Genomic DNA, 15,041 nt, shown 5'->3' with positions numbered 1-15,041 from the left:
ATGCCTGTAGGTGAGAAGGGCTGTAATAGCTCTTCCTCGAAAGTCATACAGATGCTTACTTCAACTCTTGAGCTGAAATTTGAAACAATTTTCTGATATGCCAGTGTTTACAAAACAACTTCTCATTTGCATGCACGCCAGATATTCAACTGATATTTGTCTAGTCCTTTTGCGGATCAATACATCCTGTTTAATTAATTTTGGCTTGATTTAGGATATTGCCCTTTGAAAACAATGTCATCTGATTTTTTTACTTGTTTTATTTTTTTTTATTTTTTTTTAAGGGGACATAAATAGTGACTTTCAGTGTATGACAGCAAATGCTGCAGTAATAATGCATTCAACCGGTCCAGACTGTTGAGAGAAGGTCAAGTCAGATTTATGTGTATTTATTCAGACTGCTTGGGAATCAGGATTTGTTTTTGTGTTTTTTCCAACTTGATGAAAATGGTATAAATGTTACCCATGTGATACACAGTATATTCAGAGATGTTATCTCTATAGACAAATGTGATTTAATCTTATGAATTGTACATTCTTTACAGTTTATTTTTGTTGTCGAATTGTAAATAAATTGCATGTATGTAGAGTACATATTTTCAACCACAAGACATGAATCTACTTCACTTTTGTTGGTGTGACAATAATTGACAAAAAGCAAGGGGTTCTAGGTGAGTCAGCACAGTAGTCTGAAACACATACATGTATTACTTTTTTACGCTAAATAATCGAAAGATCTAGTGTCAAAAAAGAGTGTACACTGATTGTCTGACTGATTTTTCAAGGGTACATTGGGTTTGAACACATAAGACCTGCGAAATGCTTTACTGGATAGGTATACAGCTCCTAACTGTTCTGAGAGTACAGATGATAACACATTTTGCCCCCACTCACTTACCTGATTAGAGTGGATGGAGCCCCCCCCCCCCCCTCCATTAGGTACTTCCCTCTCTCTCTTTATTCTCAAGAAAATCTATATTTTTATCACTAGTTTTGTTATTATCTTTTCAAAAGGATTATACTTCTAAAATGTGAAGATTATACATATATCTGAGGTACACCCGAGGAAAGAGCCACTGAAATAGTTTTCCTGACTGTCCTTTTGGTTGTGATATAAAAGTCAATATGCCTTTAATACATCAAATTATTGTACACATGTTTGGATAAACAGTATTTCTTCCTTTTCTGTCTCTTCTCATAGGTGCATTTGATACACAAATGTACATACAAACTCTTATGTCAAGTATGAGGGTTGAGTGCTGATAGAAATGTTTTATCGGCCATCAGCCCTCTTTTAGACATCACTTTTTTTTTTCATCCTCGCCAGCTGCACTGTCACCATGGCAACCATCATCAACATCATTTTGCCAATTTGCACTTTCCATCTTCCTTTCATTAATTGCCCTTTTAACCTTTCATAAACAGCAGCTGATTGGAAGAAAAAACAAACAAACAAACAAACTGAAACACGTTTGAGAGTTGTGTGGATAGACATCACAGTTTACTGTCTCAATGGGCCTAAACACGAGTTGACATGGGACTGTCGAGTCACACCAAAGTTTACCACACCTAAACACTACGTTTGGCCTGAGAACATCACATGCTTCATGTGTCGTGTTTTCATCCGGAATTACTGAAACGCTCAGCAATTAGACTGTAATGTATGTTTTCCTTTACCTGTTTACATTTCAGTTTAATATCGAAGCGTCTCTAAAGTTGTTCTTGACAGTTGCGTTGTTAAGGAGGAAAATGTCTCAAGAGCACTGAATATTTTAAAGTAGTAACCAGTATTATAATGCCAGATGTCTACCTATGTCATCATTGAAGCAATGTTGAACCATTTTTGTTCCAGCTCCCCGTCTCTTTGCCATGAAGATTTCGCAAATGACAATTGTGGACAGGAATGTTTACTGCTTGTGCAGTACTTTCATTCATTCTCTGTGGTGGAATTGATACTTGAGCTATCTCGAAAATAACAGTGTAGTGCAAAGTTCAACTTTACCAGGAATACGGTACAAAAATGTTGGTAAGACGCCAATAATTATAACATTCTGCGCCAATTACACCCATAGCATTTTTGCTTTCTTGTGTGAATATAACCCTAGTGACAAAAAGAAAGAAAGAATGCATTCCGTAACGTCGATGCAAGCATAATTATCTCTTCATAAATCACAAAGCGGTATTCGTATGCATTCATTTGCTTATTAGCACGCTTCACATGACGCAGTGACACAATTTCAGAATTATTTGTTGTGGCGAAAATAGCTGAACAACTCCGATTGTTATACGTGATCATTTACGGTGCGATGAAGCTGATGACAAGGATCCGAACAGAGCCTACATACACTTTTGTTCACTTTTGCGTTCTATGAATAAAAGACCCCACAGATATCTTGCTTTGGAGTTCTACGAAGTCGTCTTAATCAAAATTTGAAAGTTATTAAGTGTGACAGAATGTATATGTAAGTTGGTGCATACTTCGTGATCATTGTCCGGCGATCGGGAGAGAACAATACGACGTTTTTCTTTTCCAACTGTCACAATACAGTTGTCAAATCATATGCACTTCTGAAGATCACCCGTAGGGACTTGGAATCGAATGCAGAGACAATTTCAAAGGAGCATTAGCGTGGAAGGTGAGTTTGGTTTTGGGTTTAAAATCAACCTCACATGCTGTCTTCTGTTTAATCAACGCACGATGCGATTAGATCTAGATTGTCTGCTGACACAGAGGGTGCACTTCTCGACTTTCGTCACATGTACTCAAAGTAGTAATCGTACTCCCATTTCGAGTTTCCCGTTGCCATGGCTTTCGTGTGCAGCCGATCCTCTTGCTGCTTGAGAGCGAGAAAACAGTTGATGAAATCGTCGCCGAGGGCGTCGCAGAGAACTGTGTCCGCAACGAGCGCACTCAAAGCGTCGTGGAGATTGTTTGGCACGCTGGCAGTGTACGGAGGAACGACTTTCTCGTCTCTCACGTCGCCTTTTATGGGCGGCGGAAGGGGGAGCTTGTTGGCGATGCCATCCAAGCCCGCCGCAATAGTTGCCGCCATCACGATGTATGGATTACAACCGCTGGAGGGCAGACGATTTTCGATGAACGTGCCTCGATCACCCGCAATGCGCACACGCACCGCCGTGCTGCGATTGTCATAACCCCAGGTCGCATTGACCGGCACGAGCTCGTTTGGAATGTATCGCTTCACACAGTTGATGGTTGGACCCATAAGAATGGTTAGACCAGGAACGTGTGCCAGAATCCCCGCCACCCAGTGCCGGCCATTCTTCGATAGTCCCGTTGGATGCTCCTTGTCAAAAAGTAAGGGCCCCTTGCGTTTTGTGTCCCATATAGAGTGAATGAAGTGTCCGGAAGAGCCACATCCCATGTCTCCATACGGTTTTGTCATGAAACTTGCCATGTAGTTATGCCTACGAGCAATCTCCTTGATCGACGTGCGATACGTGTAAGCATTATCGGCTGCCTTGAGACCGAATGCAGGTTTGTATGATATACTGAGTTGACCTGGTCCATGGCCGGTGTCCATGTTTTCCAGCTCTAGTCCGACCTGAGGGAGATATTCGCAGAGCGGCTCCAGAATTCCCTCCGCCGAGGGTAGTCTGACGGTGGCGCCGAAGTTCCTCCCGGAGAAGATCGGGTTCCTGTCCTGCAAGTTCTCTACGTGGAATTCGAAGCTGTGCGTGGACAACAGCGAGAACCCGACGGCGTTCAGCTTCGCCACCTGCCGCCGCGCCACAAATCTCGGGTAGCCCGTCAGCGGGAGTCCGTTGACTGTTGGGTTCATTAGCACTCTAGCGGTGTTGATCTGCGTCCAGGGCAAGATTTGGAAGCTGTCCAGGTCGGGGAACGCGAGGCAGTCGCCATAGCCGATCTCTTCCCCGCAACCGGTTCCTTCGGCCAGGTTCCCCATCGGATCCGAGGACATGACGGTACTGATGCCGAATTTCACGCCGTCGGACACCCTCCTCGCGAAGGCGGCCGCGGGGAAGAGGCGGCAGTGCGAGATGCCGTAGACGTCGGGCATCTCAAAGCGGATCATGGAGATATTGTTCTTCTTGATGATCGTCAGGATTTTATCCGCATCCATGATTATCTGTAAACGGTGCGATGAGCTTCGAGAGAAAACAAGAACGGATATGACAAGGACAACAATGAGAAATTATAGTTACATGTACATCTTGTATCATGAATAATCTATGAGAGTAAGCCATTGGTCGTGACTTTTTCATAATTTTCATAATTTTATGGAGTATTATGTGGGGAATGCGTTAGGATTTTTCTCTCTTTTTGTCTGACTTGGAAGAACAAGGGCGATTGCATAATTACGCTTTAAACAGTGGTACCTCATGACACCACTCTGGAGTGGGCGTAGATCGTCTCTTATACTGCGAATATGAGAGTGACAAATATTGTCTCTCATCATCATGGGGGACCCCCAAGATTGCGTTACAGCTTGAGATAGTACAAAGGGTAACACAACACAGCGTCGGCGAAAATGACAACGAAGAAAAGCATTAAGAAACATTCACAAGTACAATTTTACCTAGAATTTTTGAGGAGCTGTTTTAAAAAAAAAATCACTGAATGAAATTCTTTTACTTTGAGCGACGTTCAAACACACTGTCATATATATATATATATATATATATGTATGCAAATGATTTACCAAGGATATCTGGTGCATCATGATCGTAAATAAAACATAATCAAGTGCATAGGGAATAGAGGTACACAGACGAAATGATACAGTGAATGAATAAGACCGAGGACTCAAGAACACGAAATCCTGGGTTAGAAACCTTCCTGAAAAATATACGTGTTCTCATCCACTTCGTCCCTCGCAGGGTCATAATAAGGAACCATAATGGCAAGGGTCTATGGCAACTGTGAAAATAGCTTCTCTGAGTAAATAAGACCATGATACATTGTACTATACAAAAAGTACAGTACCACCACTGAACCCGAATATTATATACATACATCTAGGGTATAGAGCTAGGGTTAGGGTTGGAGCTTGGTCTTTTTTTTCTTTTTTCTTTTTTTTTTTGGTGGTAATCCCGAGTCATGGTTTTAGGCTTGGGATGAGGTTGGGATTATTGGGTTGGACAGTTCGGTTTCAGTTGGGCGAATAATTCTAAAGAATTCTTTCTAATGGGAGCTATAGAATTTAGAAAAGAGAACTAATGCTTATAGCCAGGATGTAGTTTGATCTTTACTCACTTCTCGATTTGTCGATATTTCAAAGCAAGCGATGTGTCACAGGAGATGCGTGCCCTGAAGACCCTCTCCTACATGACGTCATCAAGTTGATAGACACTCGACCGCTCCTTTTACATCGCTTTCTGTATATCGAGTCGCCAGTGAATGAACATCATTTCTTTTTCACTGTACGGATTATTCCAGCTTCCTAAAAAGAACAAAAAGTAGATAATGTAGGTGGTTAGACTGGCTGACAATCATGAGCAAATTTCACACACACAATTCTAGTGCCAGCCAACAAGATAGTAAGTTTTGTTCAAAGTAAGATGTAATTTGTTTAGAGGGAACACGTGCATTGACTAATTTGTTACGAGTTGTTCGAGGTACAATTTCGATGAAGCTAACTTATCAATCGGATCTATTAACAAGAACGTATAAAGTGTATACAGTATCATAAACTAACACTAAACTCTGAAGGGTCAATCTCTCAATCTTTAAATGTTCACGGCTGCACTGCCCAACTGAGTACTATAGGCATTGCTCCTCCAGCCACGTTTCCTCTTAAAGCAGATGTTAGCCTACTGAATCAGCGGCTGTTCCGATTTCTGCCGCTTTAGATCTGTATATCAAAGGCCAATAGGGGTATCTACAGAGAGAGAAAGTGTTGAACAGTGAACCCCTTATAGTTGCGATATTGCGTCTGAATTGTCTGGTATCCATTCGACGCATTCCATGAGCATTAGTGTGTTAATGCGTAAAACGCTCCTTCGCTTCGCTTTGGCAGTCACACTCTTCTTAGTCTCCCTCTGATCTGTCGATATAGATTTAAATCGCATAGGTGTGACCATTACAAAGAGGGTGGTACTTTAACTACTCTCTGCTCCTGTCACATGTGTGGCAGCGTGTGTGACAAAAAAAAAGTGAAACAAAACAAAACAAAACGAGGAAACATACAACAAATACTGTAGGTCCACGTTAAACTATGCTGAGAAAACAAGTACTGGTATAGCTGCAAAATTCAACACATCTTGAATATACATGTATGTATATCAAAATACACACACAAGGTTAATTCATACATGTACATGTTGAAGTTTATCGATGTCAACTTTCAGAAGAGGGAAAGAGTTCCATATGTACCCCCACTATAATAGACCTACATTATATGAGCTTCCTCTGAAGTCTGCATTACCCTAGGACACCAAAATCAATGTTACCCTAACTTTAAAGGGATAGTACAGTATTGGTGGAGATCAGAAAGGGGCTTTTAACTTTTCGCGAGATACCAAGAAAACACGTATGAAATAGTACGGAGCATACCATTTTAAGAGGAATTCAAAGTTTATTTGATGAAAATCGGGTTTGGAATGACTGAAACATCCAAAAATAAAGTAAAACAAAGCGATAGTAATAAAGTGTGGGTCCCACACTTATTAGAATCGCTTTGTTTTGGATATCTCGGCCATTTCAAAGCCAATTTTCAGCAAATAAACGTTGAATTCCTCATGGAATTACATGCTCTTTCATATTTCATAAGAGGTTTCTCATTGTCTCACCAAAAAATGTTAGAAACCTATGATTAGGTCTCAACCAAAACTATACGATCTCTTTAACCCTAACCCTGATCCTAAACTGAGTAAACTCTAATCCTAATCCCAAAGCCACCTATAAACTTAATCATGTTACTATACATAACGCACAGCAGGGGGTACATATGAAACTCTTGCCCAGAAGAGTATTCGGTGCACACTTATTCCGAGAAACTGCACGACTCCGTGTTAAAAAACAAAACAAACGAAATTTTGAAATATCCAGTGGCATCTCTGCAACAATGAATACGAGATTCCCCACCACATTTTCTTTTGCACGACTTGTTCAGACTTTTATGTGTACAGTTATCAAAATGTAGCTCATCCGTAGCGTCTTTAAACGAGTTCTCATTTTTGATCGTGGCACAAACTAATCAAGATGCATCATACCAGGTGTACAGTTCTATTCCGTGGAGGACTGGAATAAAAGTTTCACTGCATATATCGCAATAAAATGGATGAAAAAGATTCATACCTCTTTGAAGCAGAGCAGTCAAGGGCCTATATGACAAGTTACCTCCACAGTTTGTTACAATCAAGCATGGTATCCTCATCAGTCGCTGCAGCCGAACTTCAAAACTGTGTTCTCTTTTATCGAGGAACCGTGGAAAGTGGAACAGGTCAGTCATCAGCGCGGATACTATAGTAATTGGCGCCCGCGTCCTCCTGCGTTTGTTGACCCTCGAATTAACGTTCAATCGAAAATGCGAGGGAGTCATTAAACAACAATTTCGGAAGACTATAGAGCCATGCAGCGTTCTCTCCGTCTTTGATCCACAAACTCCGATGCTGGTGAACTGCAAACAAGCGTGGTGAGAGGAGAAACCAAACTCTCGCCAAGAATACAAACGACCACTCAAAAGTTTAGGAACATTTTGCTCAATGGGAAACCACTGACAAAAGGAGTTTCTTGGTTGTATTATCATGCTAATCAAGCTCATAGCGTTGTTGCTCATTGGGCGAAACGAGAGAGTGTGCTTGACAATGCATCTGTCCTGGACCAACGCGCCAGAATAAAGAACAGAATAGGCACTAACAGGAGATGATACTGGAACAAAATTCCAAGCATTCCGCTTCAGTTCGGGAGAGGGAAAAGAAAAGAAGACTTTTGACCAAAGTTTGCGAAGAGAATTAAAGTTCTGAGATGCCGGACAAGCAGCAGCACTGTTTAAAGCACATTACGGTGAAAAGGTTGCACAGTGTTCTAACTGTGAGGGTGCGTAATTCAAAACCCGATTTTTATCAAATAAACTTTGAATTCCTCTTAAAATGGTATGCTCTGTACTATATCATAAGTGTTTTCTTGGTATCTCGCAAAAAGTTAAAAGCCCAATTCTCATCTCCACCAATACTGTACCATCCCTTTAAAGCACATTACGGTGAAAAGGGTGCACAGTGTTCTAACTGTGAGGGTGCGTGTTGATTTTCCTCTTCAGGTGAATTGTTCCCGAAAAGTGATTGTGTTGATTTGTTTTGTTCAGGGTGCAACCACATCTCGATTTTTTAGCCACACACCACAATATTTCTTCTCAGTCTGTATGTCAGTTGAATGTCTTACTTTCTGTATAATTGCTTTTTTTTTCACGCTTTCCCAGCTCATATTACAATGTTTTTTTTTCCTCCTAACTCTCTACTTCGAGTATTACACGGAATGTTTATTGACTGTGTAGTATACCTCCATCCCAGACGAATGATAGGGAGCTATAGGATGAAATGTTTATAATCTTGCGTTCTGAAGAAAGTATGATACAGTACTTTGTAACATGCTTAGTACATTGAAAAGTTGCCAGTCTTACATTAGCGCGTACTTCAAGCAGAATAAAGTTATCAAAAGTTTGGGAAATACGTGTGTTCCTTAATAGAGTCATATTCAATATGGTGTAGTGATATAAAACAGGGAGGTGTGAGCTTCCCTTGATGAAGTAAACGTCATGTCACCTGACGGACTATCCATGACGAGTATGTACCAGGATCGAGCGAGAAGGACGGCATATAGGCTAACCCTACGTGGAATATAAGAAATTATTGTTTGGGAGGACAAAAAAAGCACGCTGTCAGTCCTGCCTCAGTGGTGGTCGACTATAGCTGTGAATATGGCTCATCTTTCTTTCTTTTTTCCCCCGTTATTGTCTGCGGTGCAGAATTCAGAGGAAACTGCTCAGTGCCGAATTGAGTCTGTAATCGTGTCCTAAAACCCCTTTCACGCCACCACTCCGCAGAGATTGGACATTGTGCCGACTGATTACCGGCTTTCAATAATAACCTCGCGCTTATGCTAGGCCTATACTACACTCTATAGATAAGAAGTTTCTTAGTCAAAGGAAGGAGTTATCCACACCCCTTGCAATAGAGTACCGATAAGTCGTGGGAAGGGGCTGTACATAGAATTTTTTTAAAGCTTTTGTGGTGTATTACCATGCCCACTTTAAAAAAAAAAAAGAAGAGAACTTGCTTACTGGATACATTATACTTCGAAACCTGCTTGGTTGTGTTTGTTCACACACATACAAACATATATCCATTATAAATATTGGTTTGTGCTATAATTAAAACTGGAAAGTGAATTACACTCATCATAATTGTTGTCCCTTTATATTCCGTATTTCATTAAACCGGCGTTTTGTGTTGATTAAAGCTGACGTGTGCAGATTTATCAAGATGTATTTTCACATAGAATTAAAACACTAAACTTATCACATCATAAACACATGATAATTGAAAAAAAAACCACAAATACAAAAAAAGCATACTTTCGGACTTCAGATTTTGGTATGATCCAATTATTGTCTTGGGAGTTTGAGTCACCGTGAAGTTCAAGTAATTTGCGTTGTCAGGTATTGGGATTTCCAGGTAATCTTTGGACACCATCGTAAAACATTTGAAGTAGAGAGGACTTTACTGCTTTGTAAGGGTGATTCTTTATTGATCATTAATTTTCGTGAGAGAACATGGGCTATTTGTTAAATAAGGATTCTAAAAATGAATGAATATCCGACGGATTGCATAACATTGTGTTCAGCGATCAGTTTGTTTCGAAGTGGCAATGTGTGAAAATCCGTTGACAGCGGAAATTCGAAGCGACTACATTAAATCCTACAATGGCGCGGGATCCGAAGGCTTTCTGGATAAAGGAAGAACTGTTCATGTCACAATATTTCCTCACTACAGCGCCACCAGCGTTAATCTTGAAGCACACGTAACGTTCGGAGGATGATGATGATACATCCTGGTCACGAAGTGCATGGCTATTGCGGTCCGCCAGAGGGCGCTGTACTTGTGGAATTTCGCGTGCGCGTCGCCAGCCGTCGTATCGCTGCTGTACGCACTCTGCCCTCTTCTCGATGCGCAGAACGAGCTTCATCATGAAGCGCTTCGCGCGGCACTCCTCGGGGCTGAGGCTGGTGATGGCGATTCTCCTCATGTCGAGATGCGTCTCGCCCTTCAGCATGACGCGACGGAGGAGCTCATCACGGTCGCTGTACGGCTTGCAGTGCCTTACGCGCTTGTCCCGCATTTCACCCAGCATCCTTTGCACTCGACCCAGCTCTTGGTCGATGACCTTCAGTCGCTTGAAGACATACGCACAAATCAGGGCAGTGCTGCGGAAGTACGCTACGATTCTGTGGTAGTGTTCGACCGAGGTCGAGGAAGTTGGCGTGACACCGCAGTTCCCATAGAAGGCGCCCCATCCCGATCCGCTTGACGTGATTGAAACGGTGTCCTCACAATTGGATGACGACTCTACACAACGCTCTATGATACTGCGTTTTTGGTCTTGCGGTTTAAGATCAATAACTGTCCAATCGTCTTCAGTGAGAAAGTAAGGCAACCCTTCAACAGCATGGCCTCCAAACGCTCTCATGATCATATCATTTCTGACAGCACCCACCATCTCATCTCTTACTGCCTGGACGAATTTACCAACCGACATCAAAGGGCAAGCGCCCGCGTCAAAGACGCAGCTTTTTGCCGCCTGGAGCAGTTTGAAAATGAGACTTAAATGCTCACTGGTTCGTTCGACCTTGCAAGTCGATTTCAAGTCGTTGTGCCGAGGCTTCGTTTGTGATGAATAAAGCTCATCTTCATCTTGATTATTCTGCTCTTTTGTATCAGAGTTTCGGGAAGGCACCTTCATCTTGTAACTAGTGAACAATTTCCGGACTGCACGAATCTTGGCCTGCAAGACATCCACAGCACTGAGTAGTGTAATCTGATCCCACTGGAGGGGATCCACACACTCGGCTTTTTCTTCGGGCAGCCGAACGGCGGCCGAAGCGTCATCAGCAACCGTGTCGCCGATCTGTCCATATCTTGCCCGGTAGACGCTCTCTACTCCTCTGTAAACGTCATCGAGCTTGCAAACTACTCGCATGATACGACATCGTGCTCTTGTGAAGATCGCCGCGTTTCCGTCGTCGTCTTCCTCATCATCTAGGCAATCGTCGTCGCTGTCGTCGCTCGAGTTGGGAGAGGTTATGCAGCTGATGTGCCTCTTCTTAGACCACCAGGTACGAAGCTTTTGCCACTTGCCTTGTCGGTCCGTCGAGGAGATGGCCGAATCGACCGACGCGTCGCCGACGTCGGACGAGAAGTACGAAGAAAATGAGTTGTTGTCATCGTTGTGATAGCTGTATGAATCAGCAAAATACAGTACCAGAAAGAGTTTGTAAAACTCACTTAGAAGTAGACACGTCTTGTGACCACTTTTTATCATTTCTCCGACTAGTGATGTAACAATGGTAGTAATCACGTTTCTGTACTCGATACTATGGAATAATAAAATAAAACCCTTGAATATTTTAACACAGGCCTACAGATTTGACATAACAACTGTGATTTACAAGCAGCACAAACAGATCATGGCATAAGCAGGCATGTCAAAATGTATGGAATAGATTATTTAATGTACATCGAACGACCAAAATGAACGGGTTAACTGCTGTGGAATGTATCTGTTACAGAGTGAGGTTTGGGGAAAAAAAGCATGACCATCTATGCTTATTAGTATACTATTCAATCATAAGCTCGTGTATTTAAAATGAACGTGGCGACTGGGTCAGAGACATAGAAAAGAATGGATTACTGTCTGTCATTGCATGTTGATATTGTGCAGGGCAAGGGAAGAAACTCATATGAGAAAAATACGTCTACTCTGCATGGCTACATTTTACAGCAATGTTAATGTTCACGTAGAGATAGATATCTAGTACGTAATGACGTTTTATATTGTGTATTATAATATATCCTATTTCTACGAATATCATAGGCAAATGAGTATTAATTGACAAAATGAACATGAGTATCCGAAATGAATCGACAAAATCCACAACAATGCCATGTACTATGAACATTATACTAATACTGTACCTTGAAGAATGTTTCTATCTCGGGGTTGTCATCTGTTGTACCAAATAAAGTCTCTCAAAAGAATTATATTAGCAAGATATAATGTTAAATGGATTCAAGGCCGTTAGTCGTAGTGATTAAGCTTTTGGGCTATATCAAAGAAAATATATTCCTATAAGGCATTTAACCCATTACAGGGTTTCTAGTCTCGTAAAAACCTAATCATCAGGTGAGAGAATGCGCAACGCAGTACAATTTGGAACAATGTGACAATTCGCAAATTCAGTTTTATTTAGCAAAATACATGTACAAGGATATATCGCGAAGAAGTTGGTAATAGCAATGATTAAATACATGGAGACGCAGTCTCCACAAAAACTTGGTATGTGCATGTGGACTAGCTGTTGAATTCGTACAAAGTTCCTGTTTGCACTTACTTGGAGTGGATCCCAGCATGATTCGAGTGGCTCTGGACGTCTCCCCCAACATCTCGATATGGAATTGCCATGAATCTACAAGTATTAGGTATAAGGCGATGGAGTTCGGTGTAGATAAAGGATTCTCACTTTGGTGATGCTTTTAAATGTTTTGATGTAAGAAGAATGTACCGCTTTGTCTATGGGAGTTGAACGTTGGAGAGAAAATACAGCCTAAGTCTGGTGACGTATTTCTTATCTTTTCCAGCGTGTTTATAAATATCTATTATGGATAAGTTATAACATCGCTCTTAGTCTTCTATGTTAATATCCTATCTTATCCGCTCCATGGTGCCAAATGCAGCGAAGCAAACGAAAGTGATGGTCCTCTATATACAGTACTCTCTTTGATGGTGACTATTGAGGGGGGCTTTGCCTAGGAACGGTGAAGCGTATATTTATTACATTGCGTTATTGTGACGTATGATTTTAGGGCGCGCATGAAAAATGCATCATGTGTTTATTCCTCCAATATAAGAACTCAGCTAGCATCGCACGTTTTGAAATACTATATTCATTCATTCATGGGGGGGGGGGGGTTGTCCAGTCCTGTCCACTGTGTCACCCATTTCTTTTACCTCAACTTCCTCTATATCCCCTTCAATATCCCCACCCTAGACCCCATCTCCGAGACCATGATTAAAGTGGACATTATCTACTAGGCTTATATATAGACATAACAGCTAGACAGTGAAGAATCTCTGGTTTCGTGGAAAGGGAAACTGTAGGCCTAAACGGGTTTTACAATACATTACTGCCACTCTGACCTAGAGTTAGTATCAATAAAAAAGGAGAAAAACAAACCAACCAATAGCGAACAGGCACACGGTCACACAGTGTGGTTTATGTGGTAATGTCCCAAATTCGCATATTACTCTCTGAAATTGGGACATTAGGTCTACCACATAAACCACACTGTGTGACCATGTTCCATAAGGGTCGGATCGACAATAACAAATTAATGAAAATGAACTGCATAAACTAAGTAAATTATGTGGATTTAACAATCTAAATGTTTTCACGAATTTCAAGAAACAATGAAAATTGTTGAAACCACGTTTGCAGGATAGAAAGATGATGTCACCTCAACACACTTTCATAATACAAATTTTAAGAGATCATTTTGCTTTGGCCCATAAACAATAAACAGCTAACTACTTAGTATACGATCCAAGACCGAATCCCTCCCTCAAAGTCTCATTTGCAACACAGTTGTACGAGGTTTTTTAAATATATTTTTTTATTGCAAAGAGTAAGTTACCTTCTTTTTTTCTTTGATTTATGATTTTAATGAAGGACATTACGGGCGAAGATTAGCTTTTACCGGATTCAAGGCCGATGGTATAGCCTATTGGCAGACATGTACTGTGAGGTCAAGACAACACAAGGTCTACCACATCCGATTCGAAAAACACGCGAACATTGTTCTGTTTGATTATTGCTAGTAAGTTGTGAAATGCATAAATCTGAAATTCTGTAACATTTTTAGATCTAATTACTAGGCCTACTATAGTACTTCTTCCACTCTGTATGGTTTGACTCTATTCATCAAAGCTATTCCCCAAACTTGAATGTTAATGTGGGAGAGATGAATTGCAGGATTTATTGCATACATTGACATCAGAACACACAGAAGAATAGTTCACACTAGAATTCATGAAACTAGTCTGATTAGGCCCTATATGTCATACCAGGGAGACGTTTCGTCTTACCGCCCTGGTCGAAATAGGCCTATCACTGTGATGATCTAAGGTATTGTTTACCGTTGGGAGCAGTGATTAAAAAAATGTTCGAGATATCACATTTGATGCATATGTGTAGGTCAGTTGTATCACAAAACATCCTACCCTATAAAAAGTTCGTAATAAAGCCAAAATACAGGAAGATATCACTATTTCCCCTCTGAACCATAACTGTAGACGGTTTAATCTCGAAACATTTTTATAGGCCTAATAATTATTTTTCACATTTCGTTTAGGTACCTGGTACCTATTGACAAGTATAGGCCTACTGATTTAATTTTTTTACTTTGGTTGTTTCTATCCCTAACTCACATTTTGAACTATTGTCAGTGAAGCACAAGGGCTGGGTTTTTGTGTCATTTGTAAATGGCAAATAATACCTTCGTCAAGCGGACGTCTGTAATCCACTGACCTCCAGGTTTTCTTGCTGGAGACCAGCCCCTCCCCTCCCCCACGATTGACGCCTTGGCAACACAGCTGCCGCTGCCTCTAGCGCCTGCCAAGTAGCGCCGCGCCTGTTCACTCAGCTCGGGACTCGAATCTCTAGCTACTTTAGCTGGGCATCAGTCGGCCGGTTGTGTAATACGCGTACAGCATTGCGACATCACGCTGTAACGTTAGCCGGGAAGCGGAAAGGCGAATTGTCAGTAGAAAACTCACTATATCGTAG

The 15,041-nt window shown here is 41.4% G+C and overlaps 1 protein-coding gene across 1 annotated transcript; it reads right to left on the bottom strand.

Annotated features, from left to right (window-relative positions):
• Positions 1-2,753: 2,753 nt before the first annotated feature.
• LOC139727907 (lengsin-like) lies at positions 2,754-4,106 on the bottom strand. Its single transcript, XM_071638878.1, has one exon. The coding sequence runs from the start codon at positions 4,104-4,106 to the stop codon at positions 2,754-2,756; it is 1,353 nt and encodes a 450-aa protein (XP_071494979.1).
• Between the last annotated feature and the right edge of the window lie 10,935 nt (positions 4,107-15,041).

This window comes from Diadema antillarum, unplaced genomic scaffold (assembly GCF_040938485.1).
Source record: "Diadema antillarum isolate AM-2024a unplaced genomic scaffold, OU_Dant_1.0 seq00000160_RagTag, whole genome shotgun sequence".
Taxonomy (NCBI): domain Eukaryota; kingdom Metazoa; phylum Echinodermata; class Echinoidea; order Diadematoida; family Diadematidae; genus Diadema; species Diadema antillarum.
Note: the sequence above shows the minus strand (reverse complement) of the source record. Positions and strands in the feature narration are given on the sequence as shown.

Coding starts and splice junctions, on each gene's coding strand:
- LOC139727907 (XM_071638878.1), bottom strand. CDS start 4,106: ATGGATGCGGATAAAATCCTGACGATCATCAAGAAGAACAATATCTCC.